At 35.4% G+C, this 26,921-nt stretch overlaps 1 protein-coding gene across 1 annotated transcript; it reads left to right on the plus strand.

Moving 5' to 3' along the window:
* The first annotated feature begins 313 nt into the window (after positions 1-313).
* On the plus strand, positions 314-26,107 carry LOC132284526 (tubby-like protein 8). Its single transcript, XM_059786634.1, has 9 exons — positions 314-985; positions 1,100-1,214; positions 24,216-24,392; positions 24,516-24,571; positions 24,682-24,778; positions 24,902-24,991; positions 25,113-25,205; positions 25,514-25,578; positions 25,730-26,107. Exons 1-9 carry the CDS (start codon positions 507-509, stop codon positions 25,803-25,805), a joined length of 1,248 nt encoding a protein of 415 aa, XP_059642617.1. The 5' UTR covers positions 314-506; the 3' UTR covers positions 25,806-26,107.
* The last annotated feature ends 814 nt before the right edge of the window (positions 26,108-26,921 follow it).

Consider the following 26,921-nt stretch of genomic DNA (forward strand, 5'->3'; position numbering starts at 1 on the left):
TTCATTAATTAAATAAATTACTCAAACATCTTTACATAATAATGAGCCAAAAATGACATATAGAAGAGTTCATGACAATACAATGAACTCATCCTCACCGTAACATACTCAACTTTAAAGTCAAAGTACCATTCAACCTCCCAATTACGCAACACACTTTCACACAAGTCCCCATAAGTCCCCATTTGTTACCGTTAGCTCCTATAAGCTACACATAAAAACCAACACATTTTCCCAAAAAAAAATTTCAAATTCAAACTCATTTTGGTAACCCCAACAGCGTCTTCAGACCACCCACTACAAAAGCCCCCAAACACAACACAAAACAACGCAAACCCCCACCACACATATTTTGAATACTCTTATGTATCATCCAAAATCTCTCCCAAAACACCCCAAATCAAATCCAAATCCTCTAGCATGAAAGATCACTTGATTTAACATTATACTTTCCCTCTTTGACTGTATAACCCCATCACTGCTCTCTCTGTCTAGACATTTTTGTCATGTCTGGTTTCAAGAAATCCTCAATTCCACGCCAGACTTCGTACAGTTCTCTCTACGTCAATCCCCTCAATGAGATCAAACACAACCGGAGTTGCAGCGAAGGAGACCCCAGTGGCACCGGACGTGTCACGCTCGGCGTCCATTTGGACCGGATTTGGGTTGGTGACTCCGGCGATAAGGAAAATGATACGACAAAGAGGACCGGAAAATGGGTCCATGACAACAAAGAAAATACAGTACCCATTAATGGGTCTGGTGCTGTGGCCAAACAGTTCCCAAATGGGAAGCCTTACTTAAGGGATAGAGCTTTGAAGCCCTCTTCACTTCAGCTTTGTATGCAATTGAATGAGGGCGATTCGACTTGTGGGTCGAAAATTTGGGACCCCATTGACTCGGAGAACACAAATTCTACCAACATTTGGGACCATTCGGATTCAGAGGCCGCTCCGGCTTCATCTTGGTCTACCCTGCCTAACAGGTTGGTTTAGGACAACCCTTTTGAAGTTTTGAAGTTTTGATCAATTTGTATCTATCTTTCGTAAAAAGATATCAAATTTTATGTTTTAGATTTGTGTTTGTGGCTGTTTTTCAGGTCTTTGTTGTGTAGGCCTTTGCCATTGGACATAGGGAAGTGTACTTGTGTTATAGTGAAGGAAGCATCACCAGAAGGACTAGATGGGGGCACTTTATACTCACTTTACACCAATGTAAGATTTTCATGGCTTGTGTATATATTTGTGTGTGTATATAAATATATTGGGATTTCTTGATATTTTTGAATAAGATAGCTTTTAACCTATTGTTCCTGCAAATTTTACAATCCCCCTTCTTTTTTTTCGTCTTTGATTTTTTTGGTTCTATTTTTATGTGGTTAGTATCCAATCTGGCTTGCTATAGATGTTCTAGTATTCAATTTAACTGTATGGTTTTTGTCTACATATGTTTTTGTTTAATATGGTCATGCTTCAATTATTAATCTTTTGCCCCTATAGCCCTTATGCCATAGAACAGAAGTTCAAATTCTGCAATAACATAAAAAAACTATGAAAGCACTTTGCATAATGATTTTGGAGATATATAGTTGACTCGACCAGTGCCGTGGTTGTCTGGTGACTATGTAGTTCTGAATAGAAATGTGCTCAAAGTCCTCATCTATGTCTACTTGCAGTCGGATGTAGCTTCAAAATAAGGACCAGAAACCCTAGGCTCTAATAGCAGAAGATCTGTGGTCTAAACCTAGAGAGGGAGATGGGGTGTGGGACAATGGGGTGTGGGACAGTGGGGTTGAATTAACCTTGGCCACAAGAATTGACATAAAACATGGAAAATTTATAAATAAATGGACTTTAGCTTTCCTATTTTACTATAATTGAGCCAAATTCTCAATGTTTAGGTAAAGTGGACTTCTAAAAAAATTCTTTCAAAACCATGAAAATATTTTTCTACTTTATACAACACAACAACTTGTTTTTATACTATGACCCTAAAAAATAGTACTTCTCAAAATCATGAAAAGTTGAAGTTCTTGAAGTCTACTTTTCAGTGGAATTGGTCTCACTCAAAAAATACAACCACACTGATAGTTATGGCTGTCTAAGTGCTTTCAGGTCCTAAATTTATGTGGGCTAATTTTTGCTCATTTGTGAGATACGAGTCCATTTGGTCTTGTAATGAGCCCAAGCCATTCCACTAGCAACTAGAACCTTGTACAATTTAATTAAGTCCAAGGCCTATTGCTAAAAGTCTAGTAATCATTAAAATAATATGCATGAGGTACATTGGTTCCTAGAGTCAATTAAGTAAAGGGTTGAGCTTTCAAATGAAGCAATTTTAAAACTAACTTTGCATTAAATGATAACACTCACCCAATACTAATCTACCCAAATCTTGATCTTCAATCTTGAGCTTTTACTTCAACTCTTGAACTTTAAGTTCCATGATCACGTGGCTTCTTGAATTTGAATCTTCATTCAAGTCCCTTTGAAGTCCAAGGCCTTTGCTCTTAGATTAGATCTTTAACTTCAAGTTCCATTGCCATGAGCTTGATACATATTTGAGCTTGAACATTTAATTTCATAGATCTACTTTGTACTTGAGTTTCAAGAATATCCTGAAAATCACCACATTTTGAGTAGAAATTCCCATATTAATAGATTGTTATCTCCCCTTTTTGATGATGAAAATCTATTAATTTATTTCACAAGATAAGCGATATAAGATAATCAATATGAAAAGCCCCCCTATCAATATGCATATTATCAATCATGATGACAATCTATTAATTTATTTCACAAGATAAACGATATAAGATAATCAATATGAAAAGCCCCCCTATCAATATGCATATTATCAATCACATAAATTGGAGATTTCTTCCCCTATAAAGTTCAGAATATGCATAAATTGTGAAAATGAAAATTTAAGGCTAACTCCCCCTAATGATTATGGCATTCTAATAAGTCTAATACCAATGGCTATTACGACAAATAGCTTCCTAAGATAATTATTACTACTTTGGAACCAAAGATAAACATGAATTATGCCACCACTAATCATGTAAGGCATGTTGTGCAAATTACTGCTTCTATACCTATGTTATATGAGGTGCATAATACTACTTCACTGCCTAGCTACATGAAGTGCACAATACTGCTTCTACTCCTAACATACTAGTATGCAGATTAACCAATGTGCTCACTAGTGTGGATTGACAGTTCTTAGTAACTACAAGTGATGTGAACTATGTTAATTTGTCATGTCATGAATACAACAAGCATGTAGCAATGATCTTTATATGCAATGACAATTTATAATAATGCAGATTATCACAATTGATCACAACAGATAAATAATTCCACAATCGTACAAATCAGTAATCACAAAAAGGCCACATAGTTGTTCTATTAAAGCATATGCATTCATCACATATCAAACATCATAAGCACATCAAGTATATACACATCAATATTAGTACATACAATTACCAAACATCAAGCATATATATATTCATCAATACATATGCCGAATGCATATTTTCTTCCCCTTTGGCATCATCAAAATTAGCAATGAAGTCCATAAAGGTATAGGAGAAGTGATGTGATTCCAATAGGATATAACCAATTAACGAACAGAGCAAAAACATAGGATGAATTTAAGAAAGTGAGGTAACACAACATAATATGACAAAATATTAAAGAGATAGGTGAGATAGGAAATATCCGGCAATACGTCAAAAACACAATGCTAAGATAGTAAATAGGAAATAATTAACCAATAGGTAACTAGCAAAGCAAAGCATAATTAGCTGCAAAATGTTTAACCCAAACAGGCTAATCACAAAACAACATTAGTTTAGAGCTTAACTACAAGTAGTTAAACATCCATACTAATTCTAAAAGTACTAATTACCAACTTAAGTTAAGACTAATCATAAGTAGGTAAACATCTAGAAAAAAGCTCTAAAGACAATTAATCGACAAGAATATTAAATTAATAAGAATAACCCAAAAGTAATTCATGAGATGTAATCTAGAAGTAAGATTCTAGGGGTTTAGTGCTTAGAATTATATTCCAAAATGATTATTTATCATAGAAATAGAACCACTAAAGAAAGCTAATCTAAAAGAACCACACTTGAATGCATGATAAAAGAACCACACTTGAATGCATGATGAAAGAACCACACTTGAATGCATGATGTAGAGATCATACATAAGATTAGAGGCTTAGAATACTTTGATCTCTTCCTTTCCTTGCTCTTTCTTCAACCTTGATTCTCCATCCAAATGCTCTTCACTTCTATGATCCCATTAGAATTCTCCAAGCCCTTTAATTTGGGGGAACCAAATGTGTAAGGACAAGTAGTATATATATGTGAATATAATTCTATATACTCCGTATATATAAAGAGAGGCTTTCTTGAGATGATGATTTTCTTACCCTAATTGGGTTTATAATAACTTATATAGAAATATCTATGAGTGTACATAACACTTTTCATTCACCTTTTTGGAGTGCTAACAAGCAACTCCTGCAACCCATACACTATCTCCACACCCTTGGGCTTAACACTCTAATGGGCTAGAAGTGAGGATTACAAATTGGGCCCAATTTCTCCTTGGCTACAATGGAAATTGCATCAACCCTTTAATCAAAATTAAAACCACCATATAATTATTATTACACTTCGATTAGAGAATGATTAAACGCATTCTTAATTTACACAACAACCCTTCCACGCATAATTATCAAATAATTAAATAAATTGCCATAATTTCAAATGCATAATTAATACTTTAATTTTACTCCTTGATTATTTCTGTTTAATCACATAATAACAATACTATGTTCTTAGACTGTGATTAAACTAATCATCGTAAAATTAAATACAAAAGGTGTAGATGTATGCTTTAAAGTCAATGATATCCGGGTTTTACACCTTAGAGTCCACCGAATAAAATAAAGAAATCATCTAACCAAGCAAGAGTTCATGGCTTTCTCATACTTGAGAGTCATTATGCTCATCGTTGATTTGTTCTAATTCTTCTCAAATAGAGAGTTCGTCTTTTATCGAATTAGAACACCCCTGATTCATTTTGGCCTGCATATGAACAACCAACTCATGAATGATCAATACATATTATTCACCATATATATGTAAAGTATTAGTTAAAATTTGTATGTGTGTGTTGTAGGGTTAAATTAGAGGAAGAAAAGAAGAGAAGGAAAGAGAAGAAGGCAGAGAAGTCTGAGAGAAAATAAGAGGTGCCAGTAAAAACAACTACAACCTTCATCAATCTTATATATTAAGATCAACAAAAGTATAATATCACTTAGCTTGGAGCATAAAGATTAAAAATGCCCAACTTGAAGCACAACCGTTGAAATGCACAAGGAGCCAATGACTTCATAAGAATATCACCTAACATCACATCAGAGCAAATATATGGAATAACAATTTGTTTCTGCATTAGCAAATCTCGAATAAAATGACAATCCACGTCTATATGCTTGGTACGCTAGTGAAAAACAGGATGCTAGCAATAAAGATAGTAGCTTGGTTATCACAATGAATTGACATAAAAGTAGGAACGTCAATACCCATCTCTTGAAGAAGAGAACGCACCACATCTCGGAGGCGGTGTGAGCCATAGCATGATACTCAGCCTTTGCACTAGGACGAGCAACTACTGTTTGCTTTTTACCGCGTGAAGTAACAAGATTACAACAAAGAAACATGCAATAACTAGAAGTAGATTGCCTATTAACAATGAATTACCGCGTGAAGTAACAATGAATTGACATAAGAGTAGGAACGTCAATACCCATCTCTTGAAGAAGAGAGCGCACCACATCTCGGAGGCGGTGTGAGCCATAGCATGGTACTCAGCCTTTGCATTAGGACGAGCAACTACTGTTTGCTTTTTACCGCGTGAAGTAACAAGATTACAATAAACAAACATGTAATAACCAGATGTAAATTGCCTATTAGAATGATTGCCAACCCATTCAGCATCTGCAAAACGATTACAAATAAAGAAGAAGAAGGCTCATATAAGACCATTCCCAGGAAGAACCCTTCAGATAATGTAGAATACGACAAATAACCCCAAAGTGAGGCTGACGAGGAGTATGCGTATGTTAACTAACTACACCAATAACATAAGAAGTATCAGTATCTGGATGAGTAACACTGATGTAGCGGAAGCTGTGAATTGTTCACAAAGTAGGGTAACTTTGAATTCACAAAGTTGAATAAGAATTGCGAAGCAAGCCATGAAATCGTTCACAAGGAACAAGGGGTACTTTGAATCCATGAAGTTTGAATAAGAATTGCAAAGCAATATGAAATATTATTAATCAAAAGTTATATTCTACTCTTCCAGTACAGGCATATTTATAATAGAGAAGACCTAACACTAAAAGGAAATTAAAAACATTAGGAAACTAATTCTATAAATAAGTCTAAAAATAAATTCTCTCTAAAAATTCTGAAAAAAATAGAATAAAAACTACTAAATATAAAATCTCAGAGCATTCTTACTTTGTTTAGGCCTTGAACAAAAATCCCGAAATAATCAGCAAACCTTTTGGAGCCCTAAACGAAGGTTTTTAGCCGAAAATCGACATAGCCCACAAGCTAAAGCTAGTGGTTTTTTCTCAATAGGTAGTTTCCACCTAAAAAACACTCATTTCAGGTAAAAAAAGAACTTATCAAACTGTTCAGAATTCTATCCTACATCAATCCCCTTCACTTCAAAAAAACTCGTCCTCGAGTTTTGTTACGAATAATAGTGAGAACATCCAAAATACGACACCAAAGTATTTTCATTGGTACCTTCTGGAATTAAAACTTCCTCACTTACAATCTGCTCAAATATTGATACTTCATCAATTTGAAACCCGAATTTTTCCATACCATCTTGGACATCTGATTTGGAAAATCATTAACACGCTCATCATCAATTAATTTTTGTTGCTCAATTTCATCATTGAACTTCTTGTCACTATCTTCTTCTTTTGTCGTGCTAAAGTCCTTTTTTGCATCTACCAACTTGTGTAAAAGAATTAATGTTTTCACATCATTGACTTCATCTTCTTTAACTACAATAGGTGAACCAACGTAATTTTGCTCTTGATCAACCTCAATAATATCAGTCGTTGCTTCCTTGATTCCACTATCTTTATTATTATCCTTGGTTGCGAGACACATCATCATCAGCGCGAACTCGAACCTGGTTGGCACCAATCCCAAGACTTGTTACGATCTGATCTTGAGTATGCATGGCTGCCCAAGGGGCCTTCACTCTGCGATCATCGTCAACAAAGTGGGTGCCACCAAAACGAATCGTCATCAGCCCAGGGTAAATCAACCGACGTAGTGGAAGCTGTGAAATTGTCCACAAGGAACAAGGGGTACTTTGAATCAACAAAGTTGAATAAGAATTGCAAAGCAATATGAAATATTATATTATGCAGTATATGCATATTTATAATAGAGAAAACTTAACAGTAAAAGGAAACTAAAAACATAAGGAAACTATAAATAAGCCTAAAAATAATTTCTCTTTAAAATTTTTGGAAAAAATAGAATAAGAAACATAATCGATAAAAAACTACTAAATATAAAATTTGAGCATTCTGACTTCGTTTATGCCGTGAACAAAAATCTCGAAATAATCAGCAGGCCTTGTATAAGACAAGAAAACACGATTTTAGAGTCCTAAACGAAGGTTTTCAGCCGAAAACCGACATGGCCCACAAGCCAAAGCTAGTGGGTTTTTCTCAATATATAGTTTCGACCCAAAAAAACACTCATTTCGGGTCGAAAACAGACTTGTCAAATTGTTTAGAATTCTGTCCTACATTAGTCAAGACTCTGGACAGTAACAACTATATCCCTTTTAAGTGTGGGAGTACCCCATAAAAACACACTTATGAGCACAAGGAGAGATAGTTTGTCATAATGAGGATCTAAAATGCGAACAAAGGCTACGTAACCAAAGACATAAGGAGTAAGTTGAAAAGGAGAGCGTTCGAAATATAAAAGAGAGAAAGGATATACTGATTTCAAATCAATAAGCAGTAAATATTGCATCCGCCCAAAAATGTTTTGGCACTTTCATATTGAATAACAAGGTATGAGCAATATCCATCAAATTGCAATGCTTTCGTTCAACAACACCATTCTGGTTGAAAAGTGTGAACACGACTGGTTTAAGAGCACTTACAGAAGGATTTGTGTGTTTAAGAACACTTCCTATCACCACGACCAGGATAGCCACCAACGCGGGAACTACCATAGAATTTAGGTTGTGGTTTAGAGTCATCCATGAACAAAATTGTGGACCAGAAAAAAGAACAAGTGTGATAGCAGATTCAAAGTTCAAACCCAACTTTCTTAGTTTTCTCCATACAAACAAGGCAAATTTAAGCAATAGTAGGTGTAATTCTGACCATTCAGGAGCCAAAAATGTAGATTCAACACACAAAAGGATTTGTGTGTTGAAAAGTGTGAACACGACTGGTTTACGAGCACTTACAGAAGGATTTGTGTGTTTAAGAACACTTCCTATCACCACGACCAGGATAGCCACCAACGCGGGAACTACCACATAATTTAGGTTATGGTTTAGAGTCATCCATGAACAAAATTGTGGACTAGAAAAAAGAACAATTGTGATAGTAGATTCAAAGTTCAAACCCAGCTTTCTTAGTTTTCTCCATACAAACAAGGCAAATTTAAACAATAGTAGGTGTAATTCTGACCATTCAGGAGCCAAAAATGTAGATTCAACACGCAAAAGGATTTGTGTGTTGAAAAGTGTGAACACGATTGGTTTAAGAGCACTTACAGAAGGATTTATGTGTTTAAGAACACTTCCTATCACCACGACCAGGATAGCCACCAACGCGGGAACTACCACAGAATTTAGGTTGTGGTTTAGAGTCTTCCATGAACAAAATTGTGGACCAGAAAAAAGAACAAGTGTGATAGCAGATTTAAAGTTCAAACCCAGCTTTCTTAGTTTTCTCCATACAAACAAGGCAAATTTAAACAATAGTAGGTGTAATTCTGACCATTCAGGAGCCAAAAATGTAGATTTAACACACAAACATACAATCATTAATCATGCCACCAACTCAAGATCTAAAAGCCCAATTTTGATGCAGATTTCCATAGTCCAAGTACCAAACAGATTTAAGAGCACTTGCAGAAGGATTTGAAGGTCAAAAACAACAGCTCGGTCAGTAACCAGGGAGGTAACTATTAACTCCAGATGCAGTGAAGCAACAACATTAACACTAACCAAGCTCCTTCAAAGTTTAGACGGTCCCTTTATATTAGGTTTCAACAAAGAAAAATATCAGAAAAACCCCCCAATCTGCATATTAAAAAATCTTAGGCTGAAATGCAAAAAATGTTTCGAAAATTGAAACCGTACGCAAATAATGTTATCAAAATGAAGAGAAGTCTGAGAAAATAAGAGGCACCAATAAAAAACTACACCCCAATCTTTATATTAAGATCAGCAAAAGTACAATAATACCCATGACCATTATCCACTACTCCAATAATGACATCTAACAACATTAAAACACAGATTCCATTAATATAAAATATCTATTACAATCCATATAATTGTTATGTAGGGTATACAAAATTCATAAAATGTCTATTGGCTTCCATATATAATTGGGCCCAATTTATGATTCTCACTTCTAGCCCTTCATATTAGAGCGTTAAGCCCAAGGGTGTGGAGATAGTGTAGGAGTTGCTTGTAGCATTCAGAAAAGGTGAATGGAATAGTGCTATGTACACTCTTATATATAAAGTCATTATAACCCAATTCGGGTAAGAAGAGACTTCATCATCTCAAGAGAGCAATAGACATATATTCACATTTATATTGAATATATATACTTACTGTCTCTACACATTTGGTTCCCTCAAATCAAAGGGCTTGGAGAATTCTAATTGGGTCGTAGAAGTGGAGAATTTAGGAAGAGAATCAAGGTTGAAGAAAGAGTTAGGAAAGAAAGAGATCAAAGCGTTCTAAGCCTTTAAGAATCACCTTAATGCTGCATTTGGCGTGCAGGAATGGAATGCCCATTCCAATCATTCTTTTGTTTGGTATGCAATTTAAAGTGGGAATGGTCATTCCATTGTACTGAAAATCCATTCATGGGAATGAAAATCCATTCCACAACTAAACCTATGGAATGGCCATTCCATTCCCAAGTAAATTTTTTTTAAAAATCTTCCCAAAAAACTCTCATATTTCAAGTTCAAAAACCATCACTACCTTCCACCACAACCACATCCGCCTTTCACCACCACCACTACCGACTTCCATCACTACCACCGCCTTTCACCAGCACTACCGTCATCGACTTTCATCACCGCTCACCACTTTCCACCACCACGGCCATCACCTTTCACCATGCCACCACCTTCCACAACCACTTTCACCACCGTTACCTTGCACCACCACCACCACCTTCCACACAACACCACTGCCGCCTTCCACCACCACCGTTGCCTTCCAACACCTTCACCTACACCAGTACCGCTTTCCACCACCATTGTCACCACCATCCACCAAAGTCACCGCCACCATTTATTTTTTAAAAAAATTATAAAAGAATGTCATTTTGTTAATTTAATTTATCTAAGAGGGATATTTTGGAGAACTCAAATTAAAATTTATTCCATTCTACATTTTAAATTGGTCCAATGGTTTTTCTCATTTCATTCATACACATTTCACATTTATAACCAAACAATAGAATAAGATTGGTCATTCCATTCCATTCCCATTCCCACTCACATTCCACTCCTGCACACCAAACGCAACATAAGTGATTGGTCTTCAAGGGCAAGAACACTAAAATATCATACCCATGCTTCCAACTAAAGATCCATTTCCATCAGTTAGAACATCAAGTAATTGATAAAGAGAACTTTTTAGCTAACTTATATATATTTTGCCTTAGCAATATATTTAAACTAGATGATATAAGAATTAGCGTGTTTTTATTTATAAATATATTAGCGCAAATATATCAATAGGTTTATATTTGAACATTAAGATTTTAATTGGTAAATTTCTTATAGCTCGTCTAAAGGCATTCACTGTCATGACCCGAACTCGGGGGTTCAAATCGCTAACCGGGTCCTTACCCAAACCCGAGGACATGCAAGGGTACTAAGGTTATTTCATAATAAATTAATCTTTAAGACCCAGCAACTGCTCGTTTAACTCAATTATAATGGTTTAATACCCAAAAGGGTAAAACAGTCATTTACCTTGGACATCCAATGATTAGGATGAAGTGGGGGGTAATATATTCGACTAAGGTTATTTCATAATAAATTAATACTTTAAGACCTAGCAACTGCTTGTTTAACTCAATTATAATGGTTTAATACCCAAAAGGGTAAAACAGTCATTTACCTTGGACATCCAATGATTAGGATGAAGTGGGGGGTAATATAGTCGAATATGTGGTTAAAACACAATAATTGCATTTTTACTGGGTCACGTGGTAAATACTAGTAATAATAAATGGGTGATAAAGGCTAAAAAGGAGAAAATAAATCACAAATGTATATAGCAGGAACTGGTCAACTGGTTTGGGACATTTGGTCGATGTGTGAGTAATTCACGTCGACCTATAGGGGTCATCCACAGTGAAATTGTTTATTACACAAAATTTGAGATACCGGTCGACGTGTAGCTTCCCACACGTCGATTGGTTCTCCCCATAAATGTATTTATTCGTTTCTTTTATTGCCTAACCAATTCCACTCAAGCTACCCAAATCACAACCACTGGTATACACTATAAAATGCCACTGTAACACTATATATATATATACCCCATGCAATCCGCTCAAACAAAACAACGTTAACATGATTATATACCCAAATAGAATTATTACATTGACCACAATCAACTTGCTCAAACAAAACAACGTTAACATGATTATATACCCAAATAGAATTATTACATTGACCACAATCAACCCGCTCAAACAAAACAACGTTAACGTGATTTTGGAACCGAGCCGAGCTTTAGGCTGCTTGAGCTTGGCCGAGCCAAGCTCGAGCTCGTCTCGGAAATTTTTTGATGAGCTCAAGCTCGGCTCGGTTTGGGCTAGTTTGTGGATGTGTGTATATATATATATATAGTTATACATTATCTATCAAATAGATCCAAAATTTTGGAACAAAAATTGCCACTAGAATGAATACAAATATTACACGCTTAAGCCGAAAATTTTGAGATGGACTACAAAATACCAACTAATTCTCTAACTACGCCCTGGCGTATGAAGGGTGACGCTCCGTCACTTCCACAACCCGAAATTGTTGGAGATAAAGGGGTGAGCACCACCGCTCGGTAGATGATGCCTAAATAGCATTTCCTCAAGTCGAGTAAGTATGGCAACAACCACGTAGGAGCATAGTAAGATGAAAAGGGATCATGCAAGGGACTTTAATCACCAATCAACCATCAAACACGTAACCAAGATCCAAACATCAAATGAATGCCACATCAAATGAATGCCATGCATTATGCATCTACACCACACACATAACCAACTCATACACTCACACCAAAAGTGTACTAAGTGGCCGGACTTCAGGTATCACCTTCCGTCTTTATAGCCCATTAGTACCGCCATTATAGGGGTACCTCCTCAATACCGGTTTTAAGAAAAACCTTTACTCCACAAACTTTGCGAAAACTCGTTTCATCCACAATTTCCCACACACCACTCTAACCACACCGACACCATGCCATAATAATGTCATAAGAATGCATTACGACAAACTTGAGATGACCATGCATTTTATCATCAATTACACAATCACAATTACAATAATAGGTATGTTTTTGCATATAAATCATCAAGAGGGTCACTTGGAAACCAAACCAAATAACATTTAATTTCATTGCAAGAGATAATCTCATGTAAGCAAGTTGGACACATAATTAGCATGCCAGACATGGCTTAAATAACAATATTTTGTATTTACCTCAATTAAATCACACAGCAATACACAATCATACACATAGTAATACAAACTTCCAAAATTAGCACACTTAACAACATAATCATCATGCTTTATAATACATAATGTAGTATTAATTTCAATTTAAGCAACAATTAAGCAATTCCAAATAATGTTTAAAACCTTAGAAAACAAATTACTTAAATTACACCATAATAAACATGCTTTCAAGGGGAAAACAAGAAATTGAGTACAACAACCTAGGATTACACAAGTTAGACAACCCCTACCTCAAAGATGCAAAACCCTAGCTTGCTCCAAGCTTTGAAACTCCAATTCGAAAGATTGAACCATCAAAATGAAGAGGAGGAGAAGGGGAACAACATTTCCTCTTGGAGCTACCCCAAAAGCCACCAACTTGCCTTGGCCAAAATCTCAAGGATGCTTTAATGGCCTCCAAATTCACAGCATTGTGTAGATCAAGAGATGCTCTACAACTTTCCAACCTCTAAGAATTTCGAAAATATCAAAGTGGTTAAATCTCTAATTTCTCACCATGGTTGTGTAGAGGAGGAGGAGAAGAACTTTCTCTTCTTGAGAGCACTCAAAATCACAAGCTAGAGCCCTCAAAATGAAGCTCCTCTAAGCCTATACATAGTGGTGATATATCTATAGATACAGAGAGTGAAAATGAGGGGAAGAAGATGATGAATAGTGGGTTAATTTGCCAAACAACTCATATGCATAATGTCTCCCACAACTTCTTACTAATTATAGAACTTAACTCCAAATTCTGTAACTAATTACTCCCTTCCTTCAGGCAACTTCCATAAAATTACCCAAAGGCAACAACCCATCGAAAATATAGTAATAACGCCCTCCAATGACTTTCACTTAGGCCCTCTCCATGTACATGATGAATAGTGGGTTAGTCATAATGTCTCCCACAACTTCTTACTAATTACACAACTTAACTCCAAATTCTATAACTAATTACTCCATTCCTCCAAGCAACTTCCATAAAATTACCTAAAGGCAACAACCTACTGAAAATATAGTAATAATGCCCTCCAATGACTTTCACTTAGGCCTTTTCCATTTCCGTGCACTTAGGCCACCCTGGTCCCTGGACCCACACGGAATTCTCCCGGTCCAAAACTTGAAAACGTCCGAAATGGATTGGAAAACGTTTCTAAGAGGAAACAATCAAAACGTCTGTCGGAATCCACACGGTGTGCCAACAAGCGCATAACACACAAATTGAGGCGCTAAAAAAAATAGAATCGAAAATTTGAAAAAATGCTTAAAAATCCAGAAAAATTCGGGACGTCACATTCACCCCCCTTCTTGAGTTATTATTTGGGCAACTTCCCTTTGGACTAACACCCATCAAACAACCTCTTGCCAACAAAGGTTTCCAATGTCCTCACTGCTAATGTTAATATATTTTGGCTAATGTTAATATATGGAGAAAAAGTCACGCAAGCAGTTGGTTAAAGAAGGAGGACAATTTCTAGAAATGTGTTTTGTAGAATTTTATTGACATAATGTATTGATGAGGTTCCTAGTACGTTCTATACGGAGTTTAAGTTGCCATATGGAACTAAAAATAGAGTGACCAACTATAGAAAAATTGAATCCCTTATGGATGGATTCTTTCCGAGTGCCTTACACAATGCTGAAATTATATTTCTGAGTGTCTTTTTATAGACTTTGAACTTCAACCATATCTAAAATTATATTCGATTTTGATCCTGAATCCTACATTATTAAAAATTGATAATCCCCAATTTAGCTAAAGTGATAGCTTTAAAAGAGAAAATTGTGTAATTGCTTGTCTCTCAGAATGTAGGCACTTATCAATTGAGGATTGGAGATGGCCTTATTGACTTAGTAAACACATGAAGAACCTCAAACTTCTTTTTGAGCAAATATACCCATGTACCGATGTAGACACTTTTACGTGTTTAGTAATTTTTATAGCTTAGATTTCTTATTTATTCTATTCTTGTATTTTTTATTGGAAGTTTAGTTTTATTTCATTTCTTTGAGGAATTATTTTCCTTTTGCTATTAGGTTTCTTTATGTTTTTAGTTTTCTTCTACTACTTAAACTTCTTTATGATTTCTTTAGTTATAAATATGTGTACTGCAAATTGTAGAATAAAAACTTTTATTCATTCTATTATCAAATAATATATCAGATTTCTCTGAAATCTCTTTTAGGTTTTGTGGATTCAAAACACCCACCTTGTGGATTCAAGGTAACCTGTTCCTTGTGAACAAATTTATCGCTCCCGCTTACGTCAGCTGGTATTAGAGCCTTGTTTTTTCCTGGTCTGATGGCACGTGATCGTTTTCGTGGCAACCTCGCTGGCGACGAAGATCGACAGAGAGCGGCTCCTTTTAGAGCCGAATTTCAAGACTATCAACGTGAAACCCAGCAAACGTTGCAAGATATTCAAGCAATGATTGCTAGGCTTAAGTTGGGTCTAGAGCAGAACCGCGATAACAATAGGTTGCGTAACGATGTAGATCATGTTCATCCTATTCGTAATCGCAACCCCTTCTCTTCGCATAGTCAGTCAGCCTATGAGGAAAAGGTGTTTGGGGATTATAGAGACGCACGAAGATATCATGATTATGGGGATTATAATTTTAGGAATTTTCCTCCTAGAAGATTTGATGGTCTCTTTCATATTGAAGATTTTCTAGATTAGCTAGAAGATTTTGAGAGGTTCTTTGATTACATGGGGATTCTAGAGGATAAGAAAGTGGCACTTGTCGCATATAAATTAAAGGGAAGAGCTTCTGTTTGGTGGGATCAATTGCGGGTTACTCGTGTACGACAAAGAAAAGCACCGATACGATCGTAGTACAAAATGAAACAGCTATTGATGGCTAATTTTTTACCACCAAATTATGAAGAGTTAATGTTTCAAAAATATCGAAATTGTCGGAAAGATAGTCCCATCTATCAAAAAGTCTACAAAAAAATCTACAAAATAGATAGTGGCGTTAACGATAATAGTAATTTTGTTGAAGTAACCAGAGAATCTCAAGAGGTTGATTGTAAGCAAGATTATGTTACCTCATCTAATGTCGTTGAAGAAAATGAAATTGCTCATGCTATAAAGATTCCTGAAAAAGATTCCAATAATATAATTGAGACCCACTGTGAAAAGATAACTGCTCGTCTGGGTGAGATTGAATTGGAGGAAGAATATGATGGTTTGGGTGAGGCAGAATTGGAAGGTTATGATGACACGGGTAATGGTTTTGAATTGTCCAAAGCAAGTTGTTATATAGACCCATTTTTGAAACATAATGATGATAACAAACTTAGTAGAGTTTGAAGATGGCAGTCATAGCTTGGTGTGTTTTGGAGATCTGTTTAAAGTTGGAGACCTCAACAACGAAGGGTCTAGGCCGGATTAGTTGGCAGCTTTCAAATTGGAACCAATTGATTATTTAAATAAGAAAGGTGGACACAAATTGCAAGAAGTTTCTTAAGATTTTCCAATGGTTCATTCCAGGTCACCAAGCCCTGGAAATAGCTTGAACCTCTTGGTCACAGTTGAAGACAACAATTATTTACTTGTCAAACTCACGGAGGACCCAAAAGATGCTGAAGAAAGGGATGATCTTGCATTGCTGGCATGTAATAAGGCATGTGATAAGGCAGGTATCTATGTGGAGTTTGGAGTTAGTGCTGAAAACGCAAAATAAAAAAATAAAGCATTATAATCCTTACTGTCACCAATTTTTTTGCAAGATTGACATTGAATGGGAAAAGCGTGCTTCAACGCTATAAGGTGAATAAAATTTTATTCATTTTAATATATGATTTGTAGCAAAACTCGAGGACGAGTTTTTTTCGAAGTAGAGGGGACTGATGTAGGACACTTTTATGTGTTTAGTAATTTTTATAGCTTAGATTTCTTATTTATTCTATTCTTGTATTTTTTATGGGAAGTTTAGTTTTATTTCATTTCTTTGAGGAATTAGTTTTCTTTTATTATTAGGATTTCTTTAGTTATAAAATATGTGTACTGCAAATTGTAGAATAAAAACTTTTATTCATTCTATTATCAAATAATATATCAGATTTCTCTGAATTCTCTTTCTGTTTTGTGGATTCAAAACACCCACCTTGTGGATTCAAGGTAACCTGTTCCTCGTGAACAAATTTATCGCTTCCACTTACGCATGTACACAGAGTATAATCATCAATAAAAGTCACATAGTACCGATAACCAAACAAAGCAATAATGGGAGAAGGACCCCACACATCAGAATGTATTAAATCAAATGCAGCACGAGTAGGAGCACGATGTGTATAAGGAATGTAACTGGATGTAGTATGTTTAGAAAGCTCACAAACCACACAATGAAATTTGGAAGTCTTACAAGCTTTTATTAACTTAAGAAATAACCAACATAAGTATTGAAAACTTGCATGTCCTAAATAGGCATGCCACAATTGCAATGTTTTAAAAGAAAAATCAAAAGAACGTGAGTTAAGTAAAACAGATGCTTGAAGACTAGAGGAAGAAGGTGCCAAAAATCTTCCTCGAATGCAGGTCTTGTAACACACAATGGTCAAGAAAGAAAATTACTGCAATGTGTGGTTAAGGTTTTTTGTAAGACGACTTACTGATAAGAGATTAAAAGGTAAAACCGGGAACATGAAAAACAGATGATAAATTAATATCAGGAGACAAGTGCACACATGTACACTTGGACCATCACCAAAAAGAATAGATTGGTGAACAGGATTAATCAGAAAACACTGATAACTCATTAGTCATATGAACATTTACGCGAGAGTCAAGAACCTATGTAGAATTCCCTTTCCTAATGTGAAAAGCAGTGGGAGTACCTGTGCCAAGTGTAGTTGTGGAGGTGGTTGGAGCAGTCACAACAGACTGCTGAACAAGAGTACTAAGCTGATCTTGAAGTTGGCCAATATGAGATTGTAGTTGAGTGACATCTAGAAAGCTAGTAACTGGCGGCCTAGGGTTGACATCAACAATAGTTGCAGTATGGGAGGGGGCGCGTGAAGGACCACTCCGATTTTTGGAAAATTTTTGCGTTAACTCAGGATGTAACTTGAAGCAGCGGGCTTCCATATGTCCGATCTCTCCACAGTGATGGCAACAACTTTACCGCCAATAGAACCAGACCCAAAATAATTTAACTTACAAAAGCCATTTGATCCCCTATAGCAGATGGATAAGAGATGACAGCAAGAGTAAGCCACATATATTGATATGTTAGAGAAGATCAAGTAGCTCCATTCCATTTGGTTTCATATTTACTTCAACCAAGGGCTTGGCGGGTTTTGTGGCTCAAATTCGTTGTGCGAGCAGTGTTGAGTAAAGATTGAATCTTTGAATGAAAATATCATTAAAAAGGTTTAGTGACATAATAGGTAACTAATGTTGTAGTATAACTTGTCTTCTCTAGGCATAGACTATGAAAACATTCATTCAGGAAAAACATTTGAACACCATTGCATGATCTCTAAGAAGATGGAACCAAGCTTGGAGGTTGCCCTTGAGGGCCTAAAGACCACATCCAACATATCCATGAGCATCAGCGCTTAATACTATCAATAGTACAAAGATGGAACCAAGCTTGGAGGTTGCATGATCTCTAAGAAGATGGAACCAAGCTTGGAGGTTTCCCTTGAGGGCCTAAAGACCACATCCAACACATCCATGAGCATTAGCGCTTAATACTATCAATAGTACAAAGATGGTATAAGTGATGAATTCAAGATCTGAGTTCGAAGAGATTCGAATTCAAATTTGAGCCCCATCAAGAACTGGTAGGTATGCTAACGATCTAAACCCTTAACAACAATAGAGTCTGTTGGATACTGAGCCAACTCTTCCCAACGAGTTGTAAATACCCAAAATAATTTGCCACGGATAATCCCAAAAGTTCCTGGCTTACCCGGGATATTTCCCTGTACAATTTCAAAGATCTAGGAATCATTGCGCGCATGTGCATACATCTAGGCCAAAGCAGTCCAAAGACTATGTACCGCATGATACATGCACATATTGTTTTAAAGTCGTTCTTCCATGGAATTAAATTGCCATCCTAGAATCGTGCAATTGTCTATATCCCATGCAGCAAATTTAGGGTCATTAACATTAGGTTTCTTTTCATTTCCCAATATCCAACTCGTCTTGCCTTTCACTATGAGATAGAGACGAAAGGAGCGAGGCCATGATGCAATATATTCGCTGAAAAATACCCCGAAAAAGGGGTTTGAACACAAGAGAAAACAATCCAAAGGTATTCTCAGGTAGGCTAGACTCCCAAGGGGGAATCGCTGAAGGTTAGGAAAGAGGGTGGAGGTGTGGTGGAGTCTAGGGCAGCAGTCGAAGGTATTGAGAGAGGTGGGTGGAGCGTGTAATGCTCTGATACCAAAAAGAGAAAAAATAAATTGTGTAATTTCTTGTCTCTCTTTGAGTGCATATATTTATATTTACCAAGTAGGGTTACTATAAAGGAATAAAATAAATTCAAATCCTTAATTAACCGCGATCCAATCAAAAGACTTGGAATTACGGGGACAAAATAAACCGTAAATTCCAAAAACTTTTGTTGGTGCTATTCGGCAGTTTCCATTTGAAGAGATGCTTTATGCTTCCATTGCTCAAAAGATTCTGTAATGGTATTTTTTGGAATCTTCATACAGCCTCTTCATCTCTCCTTTGATATTTGTATGCGAGGACGGAACCTTTGCTTTAGTTTTCGACTGTTCCTTGCCTGCAGATTCTTAAACACTTGGCAAATGTAAAAGTGTAAAACCCTCTTAATAAAGAAAAAAGTATCAACTAAGATTAAGCAAAGGAAGGTTTCAAGTGCAAATGTAGTTTTTGACTGTTCCTTGCTTGGTAAATATAAATATCTGCACTCAAAAGAGGCAAGCAGTCCACCCATCTCTCTGTTCGTTACTTAGTGTTTAGACTGTAAGTTTTATGAAACTAGAGGAATAAATGTCTTAATTTGACCTACCTGTTGGATATGACTATAACTATATCATATTAAAATTTAAATGTTACTTAGTGTTTTTTTTTTTTTTTTCCCTTTTTAATTCTTGTTTTAAATATGTGTGTAATTGGAGTACTTAATTAGAGGTGAATGTTAATCAAATTGATTTATTTAAACATAAAACTAAAACCAATTTAATCCTATGAAATCGAAACCAAATCAACTCACTAGAGTTTGTAAGTTATCTGTGCCTCTTTAAGTAAAGTACGGAGCCCTCTTTTTCTTAATCCTAATAGCAGTCAGACTTTTTAAACCTATATTATATATATAAACAACTACTTTCTTAAAATAAGTTTTCTTACCACTAGACACAAATATGTTGTCCATGCCTCTAGGGTTTCGGTTCTCCCCCCACAACTCCTCACCCATTATCTGAGAAGAAAAATGAAGCAAGAGTCGTTGCCTTGCGAGGGTGTAATATTGGAGAGTGATATTTATGGCGAAGCGCCATAGAATATATTTAGGGTGGAAGATCCATGGCATGCATTCAAGACCATGGAATTTGTTATCTATGTCTTCACCTAGTTGAAAAAAATTGGCAGTGAGAAGAAGAGAATTGTTCAGAGAGCTGGGTGTGGGGCATGAGATGGCCAAACTGGCATCAAGAACATATTTATAATGAGGAGAAAGAGCTTATTGGATTCAAGAAGATGTTGAGTTTTGAAGCAGATGTGAAGAAAGATGAGTTCTGTAAGAATAAGACACTCATCGACACCCAGTAGAGGAAAATTGGCGGTGAGAAGAAGAGAATTGTTTAGAGAGCCGGGTGTGGGGCATGGGATGGCCAAACCGGCATCATTTATAATGAAGAGAAAGAGCTTATTGGATTTAAGAAGATGTTGAGTTTTGAAGCAGATGTGAAGAAAGATGAGTTCTCTAAGAATAAGATGCTCATCGACACTATCTGACATGTCTATTAAATGTATAGATGTTGCAATTTGGAGAAATTAGTTAATAAGTCCTAAATGACAGTAGGACTTGGCAATTGTATGTTTCAAAGAAAAAAAAGTTGAGTTTCGACTTCCTTTATTTTGAGAGTTCCATCTTTGATTTCTAGTCCATTCTTAGTATTTATACATTCAAATTTCCTACTAAGTTCTAAATTCACTAAATTAATTTGTTAATTAATATACATTTAAAAAATATCCATAAATTGTTAAATTTGATTTTGATATAAGGCCAAACATGATAAAATATACAATTTTTGTAAGTATAAATGTTTATCTAATTTCATAAATATTACATAAAACAAAACACTAATTGTAACGATTTAAATTTTAATATGATATAGTTATAGTCATATCGAGTAGGTTGGTCAAACTAAGACATTTTTATTCCTATATTCCTCTCGTTTCATAAAATTTATAGTCTATTATGAGATAGGTCCATTGAATTTCTTAAGTGTGTAAGGCATTGTTAACATAAAATTACTCGATGAGTAAAATGTTATTCTACTATTAGTTATAGGTTCATTCAATAGACATGTCAGTGTCGATGAGCATCTTATTCTTATAGGACTCATATTTCTTCACATCTGCTTCAAAACTCAACATCTTGAATCCATTAAGCTCTTTCTCTTCATTATAAATGTTCTTGATAGCGGTTTGGCCATCCCATGTCCTAAACTCGGTTATCTGAACAATTTTCTTCTTCTTGCCGCAAATTTTCTTCAACTGGGTGAAGACGTAGATAGCAAATTCCTTTGTCTTGAATGCAGATCTTCTGCCGTGAATATATTCCATGGCGCTTCGCCATAAATATCACGCTCCTCTCAAGGCAACGATTCTTGTTTCACTTTTCTTCTTAGATAGTGGGTGAGGAGTTGTGGGGGCGAACCAAAACCCTAGAGGCATGGACAACATATTTGTGTCTACTGCTAGATAAACTTATTTTAAGAAAGTAGCTGTTTATATTTATAATGTAGGTTTAGGAAGTCAGAAGTGGACTGCTATTAGGATTAAGAAAAAGAGAGCTCTGTACTTTTCTTAAAGAGGCACTGTTAACTTACAACCTCTCGTGAGTTTGATTTGGTTTCGATTTCATATGATTGAATTGGTTTTAGTTTTATGTTTAAATCAAATCAATTCGATTCACGTTCACCTCTAATTAAGTATTCAAATTAGACACAAGGTTCAAACAAGAATTAAAAGAAAAGAAAAAAAAAAAAAACAGTACATAGCATTTAAATTTTAATATGATAAAGTTATAGTGTTAAGACATTTATTCCTTTAGTTTCATAAAACTTACAATCTAAACACTAAGTAATGAACAGACAGTCTAAACACTAAGTAACGAATAGAGAGGTGGGTGGAGTGCTTGCCTTTTTTGAGTGCAGATATTTATATTTACCAAGTAGGGTTACTATAAAGGAATAAAATGAAATAAAATCCCTAATTAACCGTGATCCAATCACGGGACTCGGAATTACGGGGACAAAATAAACCGTAAATTGCAACAGCTTTTGTAGGTGCTATTCGGCAGTTTTCATTTGAAGAGATGCTTTATGCTTCCATTGCTCAACAGAGAGCTGGGTGGAGTGCTTGCCTCTTTTGAGTGCAGATATTTATATTTACCAAGTAGGGTTACTATAAAGGAATAAAATAAAATAAATTAAATTAAAATCCCTAATTAACCGTGATCCAATCACGGGACTCGGAATTACAGGGACAAAATAAACCGTAAATTCCAACAGCTTTTGTAGGTGCTATTCGGCAGTTTCCATTTGAAGAGATGCTTTATGCTTCCATTGCTCAACAGAGAGTTGGGTGGAGTGCTTGCCTCTTTTGAGTGCAGATATTTATATTTACCAAGTAGGGTTACTATAAAGGAATAAAATAAAATAAAATAAATTAAAATCCCTAATTAACCGTGATCCAATCACGGGACTCGGAATTACGGGGACAAAATAAACCGTAAATTCCAACAGCTTTTGTAGGTGCTATTCGGCAGTTTCCATTTGAAGAGATGCTTTATGCTTCCATTGCTCAACAGAGAGCTGGGTGGAGTGCTTGCCTCTTTTGAGTGCAGATATTTATATTTATTAAGTAGGGTTACTATAAAGGAATAAAATAAAATAAATTAAATTAAAATCCCTAATTAACCGTGATCCAATCACGGGACTCGGAATTACGGGGACAAAATAAACCGTAAATTCCAACAGCTTTTGTAGGTGCTATTCTGCAGTTTCCATTTGAAGAGATGCTTTATGCTTCCATTGCTCAAAAGATTCTGTAATAGTATTTGTTGGATCATACAGCCTCTTCATCTCTCCTTTGACATTTGTATGCGAGGGCTGAACCTTTGCTGTAGTTTTCGACTGTTCCTTGCCAGCAGATTCTTAAACACTTGGCATATGTAAAAGTGTAAAACCCTCTTAATAAAGAAAAAAGTATCAACTAAGATTAAGCAAAGGAAGGTTGCTAAGATGGGGACAATGATTTTCTTATTTTAGATTTGATGTTGATCATATTGCATATAGGTGCAAAATTAGCATGAACAAGCAATATGCCTTAGAAAAGAAAAAGCAATTGTTGAGAAAGGAAAAAATCCAGTAGCCGTTTCATTGGCGAAATAACTATTCCAAAAATTTGGACAACATCTTTTTTTTTTTTTAAAACAAACAAAAAATGAAATATCTTCCAGAAAATGGCTCTTGCCAATCTCTGATCAAGTTTTAAGAAAGGAGAAAAGTTTGAATAAATTAGGAAAAAAGAAAAGTTTGAATTTCTATCTTGTATGAAAATTATGGAAGGACATTTGGCATCAACAAACAAGGGAAACACTAGAAGACCATTTCTTTAGAGTTGCAACTCATTTGTCTTGTTCGGTAGGACATGTAAAAGCCCTGTTCAGTATATTCATCTGGGTTGGATATATAATGTAGACTCTGTTCATTATGTTCATCTGGTATTGTTATATAATCTGACTGTGATTAAATATAGTTGCTGAATCTTCTTTGCTTGGCATCATAAATAAATCTTCTTTGATTGTGTAGTGAGGAGTGAATTTAGTTTGTCTGCTATTAAAGAACTGATTGTTTCTGATTATGGACACCCTACATTTGCTTGGACAATTTTTATGCCTGATTCTTTTCACTATGATGTTAAACATTGTAGGAGGGTCAAGGACGACAAGACCGGAAACTTGCTGTTGGTCACCACAAACGGCGTAATGGAAGATCTGAGTTCATTGTGGCTCAAAACACAAAGGGATTATTTTGCAACACAGATGATAATTTTATTGGGATTGTAACTGCTAACTTCATGGGTACAAAATACCATATATGGGATCAGGTTCAATTCTTAAAATTTGCTACTAACAAGAATTTATTCAACCACATTTAGGAGTAAAATATGAGTGCTTGCCTTTCATCAGTTGAATAAATTCATTTAAATTGTCAATTCATTTGATTTCAGGGAAACCGCATCAATTCTTCAACTAGACAGTCAAAACTACCACTGGCTATTGTTTCGTAAGCCCTCTCTCTCTCTGTGCAAGTATTATATATATATATATATTTACATATTGTATATATATTTATATGCCTTTAGTTTGTTGATTTTTTTCCATTTGTTTATATAGCTTCTTGCCTACCATAGCGACCTGGTCAGGAAGTTACAGAAGCATGAGAGCATGGATACCTAAGCACCAATCCATGCAACTAAAATGTAGCACTCAGGTTAGCTGAACAGATTCAATTATTTGCACCACATTTCTGTTATTTCATGCAGTAACTTCATAATTTTGTCCATGTTATTCAGTGAAATTGGGATTTCTTAAATCTAATTAAATTCTCTTATAGATACAACATATTAGTGGACTACCCAAGGATTGGGAGGAGAAGAAGGAAAAGGTGCATCAGCTATTCTCAAGAGTTCCACAATACAATAATGTAAGTTCTGGAGGTTCGGTTTTTCCTCACGAACAAAACAATTCCAAAACTTCATCCTTATATCTTCTAAGTTTGAGCTTTTGGAATTCAAAGTCTTAGCATTTTTATGTTGCTCCCTCAGATATCGAAACAATATGAATTAGACTTCAGAGACAGGGGACGAGCAGGACTTAGAATCCAGAGCTCAGTCAAGAATTTCCAGCTTACTTTGGAGGTAAATCCTTAAGATTTTCATTATTTTCTTATTATTATTTGAGCTGTTCTTATTTATTGTTCAAGTAAAATATTGTATAGTTTCAATCTAATGAAACAAGACAACCAACCAGGTTTAACTTGAAGGAGAGTTTTTTTAGCATCATAAAAACATTCATATATTTCAACTTTCTTGCCTATTCTCTCTTTATCTCCGCGTGTGTGCGTGTGGATGAGACACACATGGATGTATAGGAGCAATCGTGACATTTGAAATTTCAACGGAGATATGGTTTGGGAATACTAACTTACATTTGGTGTTTTTAAAAGAACGGAAGGCAGACAATCCTGCAGCTTGGAAGGGTGGGCAAGTCAAAGTATGTGATGGATTACAGGTACACAATGACACAATTTGAGTGCTTTAAGAGTTTGAAGAGAAAAGGGTTTTTAAGAACTTGAAAAATAAAAAAGTTTAAAGATTCTGATGCATATATATAAAAAAAAAAAAAAAGAACGAAAAATAACGAATCCATCTTTGTCTTTCAGATATCCATTGACTGGTTACCAAGCGTTCTGCATATGTTTGGCTTCTATTGATTCAAAGCTTTGCTGCACAATGTGATTACAATCCACTTTCCTCTTTGTTGTTCAATCTCCGAACACAAAGTATTCAATATCTCTTGGTTCCATTTTTGTTCTTGTACCGCAATTTTGAGTCACAAGACAAGACTTCGAGGAAAGGGGGGAGAGGAGAAGAGTCACCATTTTGTGGAAAGTTGTGAAGCCACCAAACATGTTGAAGGGGATTTTGTATATTCCTTTCATTAAGCTCAGAAAGACAAGATGGGAAAATATGAACAATTTATTGGTGTACTTTTCAAATTGAAAAAGAAAAAGAAAATTAATTTGACTTTCTTCTCGATATGAATTCCTGTGAATAATTTCTCTACTTGTTTATTGATACTTACCCACTGTATGATTGAGATTAATGGTTTGAAATGCAGAGAGGGTACTTCACTATTACTAGAGTTTGGTATATCATTGATAGCAATAATTGGTGGGAATGGCCTTATAAAGAAGTCTCTTTCCATCCAGCTACAAATGCTTGGGATAGGAAGTTTTAGGAGAATTAAAGGGTGTATTCGAGTGAGTTGTTTGTTGTAGTGTCTAAAAAGAATTGTACTTGCCATTTTTAAAAAGGTTCCATTTAGCATCAGATTTATTTGGGAGATCTGAGTGTCTTGGGGGAATTTAATGTTTTTAATTTTTTTAGCCTATGCTTAATATGAGATTTGAAACTACAAATCCATCTTGCACATGAAGCAAATCCGAAATGGTTTATCAAAACAGTTTCCTTTTATGGGAGAAATCAGTTGAATATATTCCTGCTATGCTCATAATTGGAAATTGTTAAATAGAATTTAAAAAGATTTTAAATATTCTTGAAAATTATTTTAAATAGTAGAGTCAAACCAGAGAAGTTTTCAACAAATATTCAAGTGGTTTAGTTAGGTTGGTCACTATTTTGTGGGCGTATCAACTGCAGTGAACATTGAACTTATTGTTGGAGTAGGTGAGTAGCATCCAACTAACCTTACTTGATTCTGAACTAAATTTGATATTTCAATTAGAAGTCAAAAATTAAAAAAAGAACAAAGAAAAGAAAAGAGGAGTGGGCGTCAATAGATGATTCTCTACGTGATCGAACCAATCATCCGCAATCATAGCGTCAGGACCA

Source organism: Cornus florida, unplaced genomic scaffold (assembly GCF_030987335.1).
Source record: "Cornus florida cultivar Cherokee Brave unplaced genomic scaffold, ASM3098733v1 CherokeeBrave_3.0.0_Hap2_Chr11, whole genome shotgun sequence".
NCBI lineage: Eukaryota > Viridiplantae > Streptophyta > Magnoliopsida > Cornales > Cornaceae > Cornus > Cornus florida.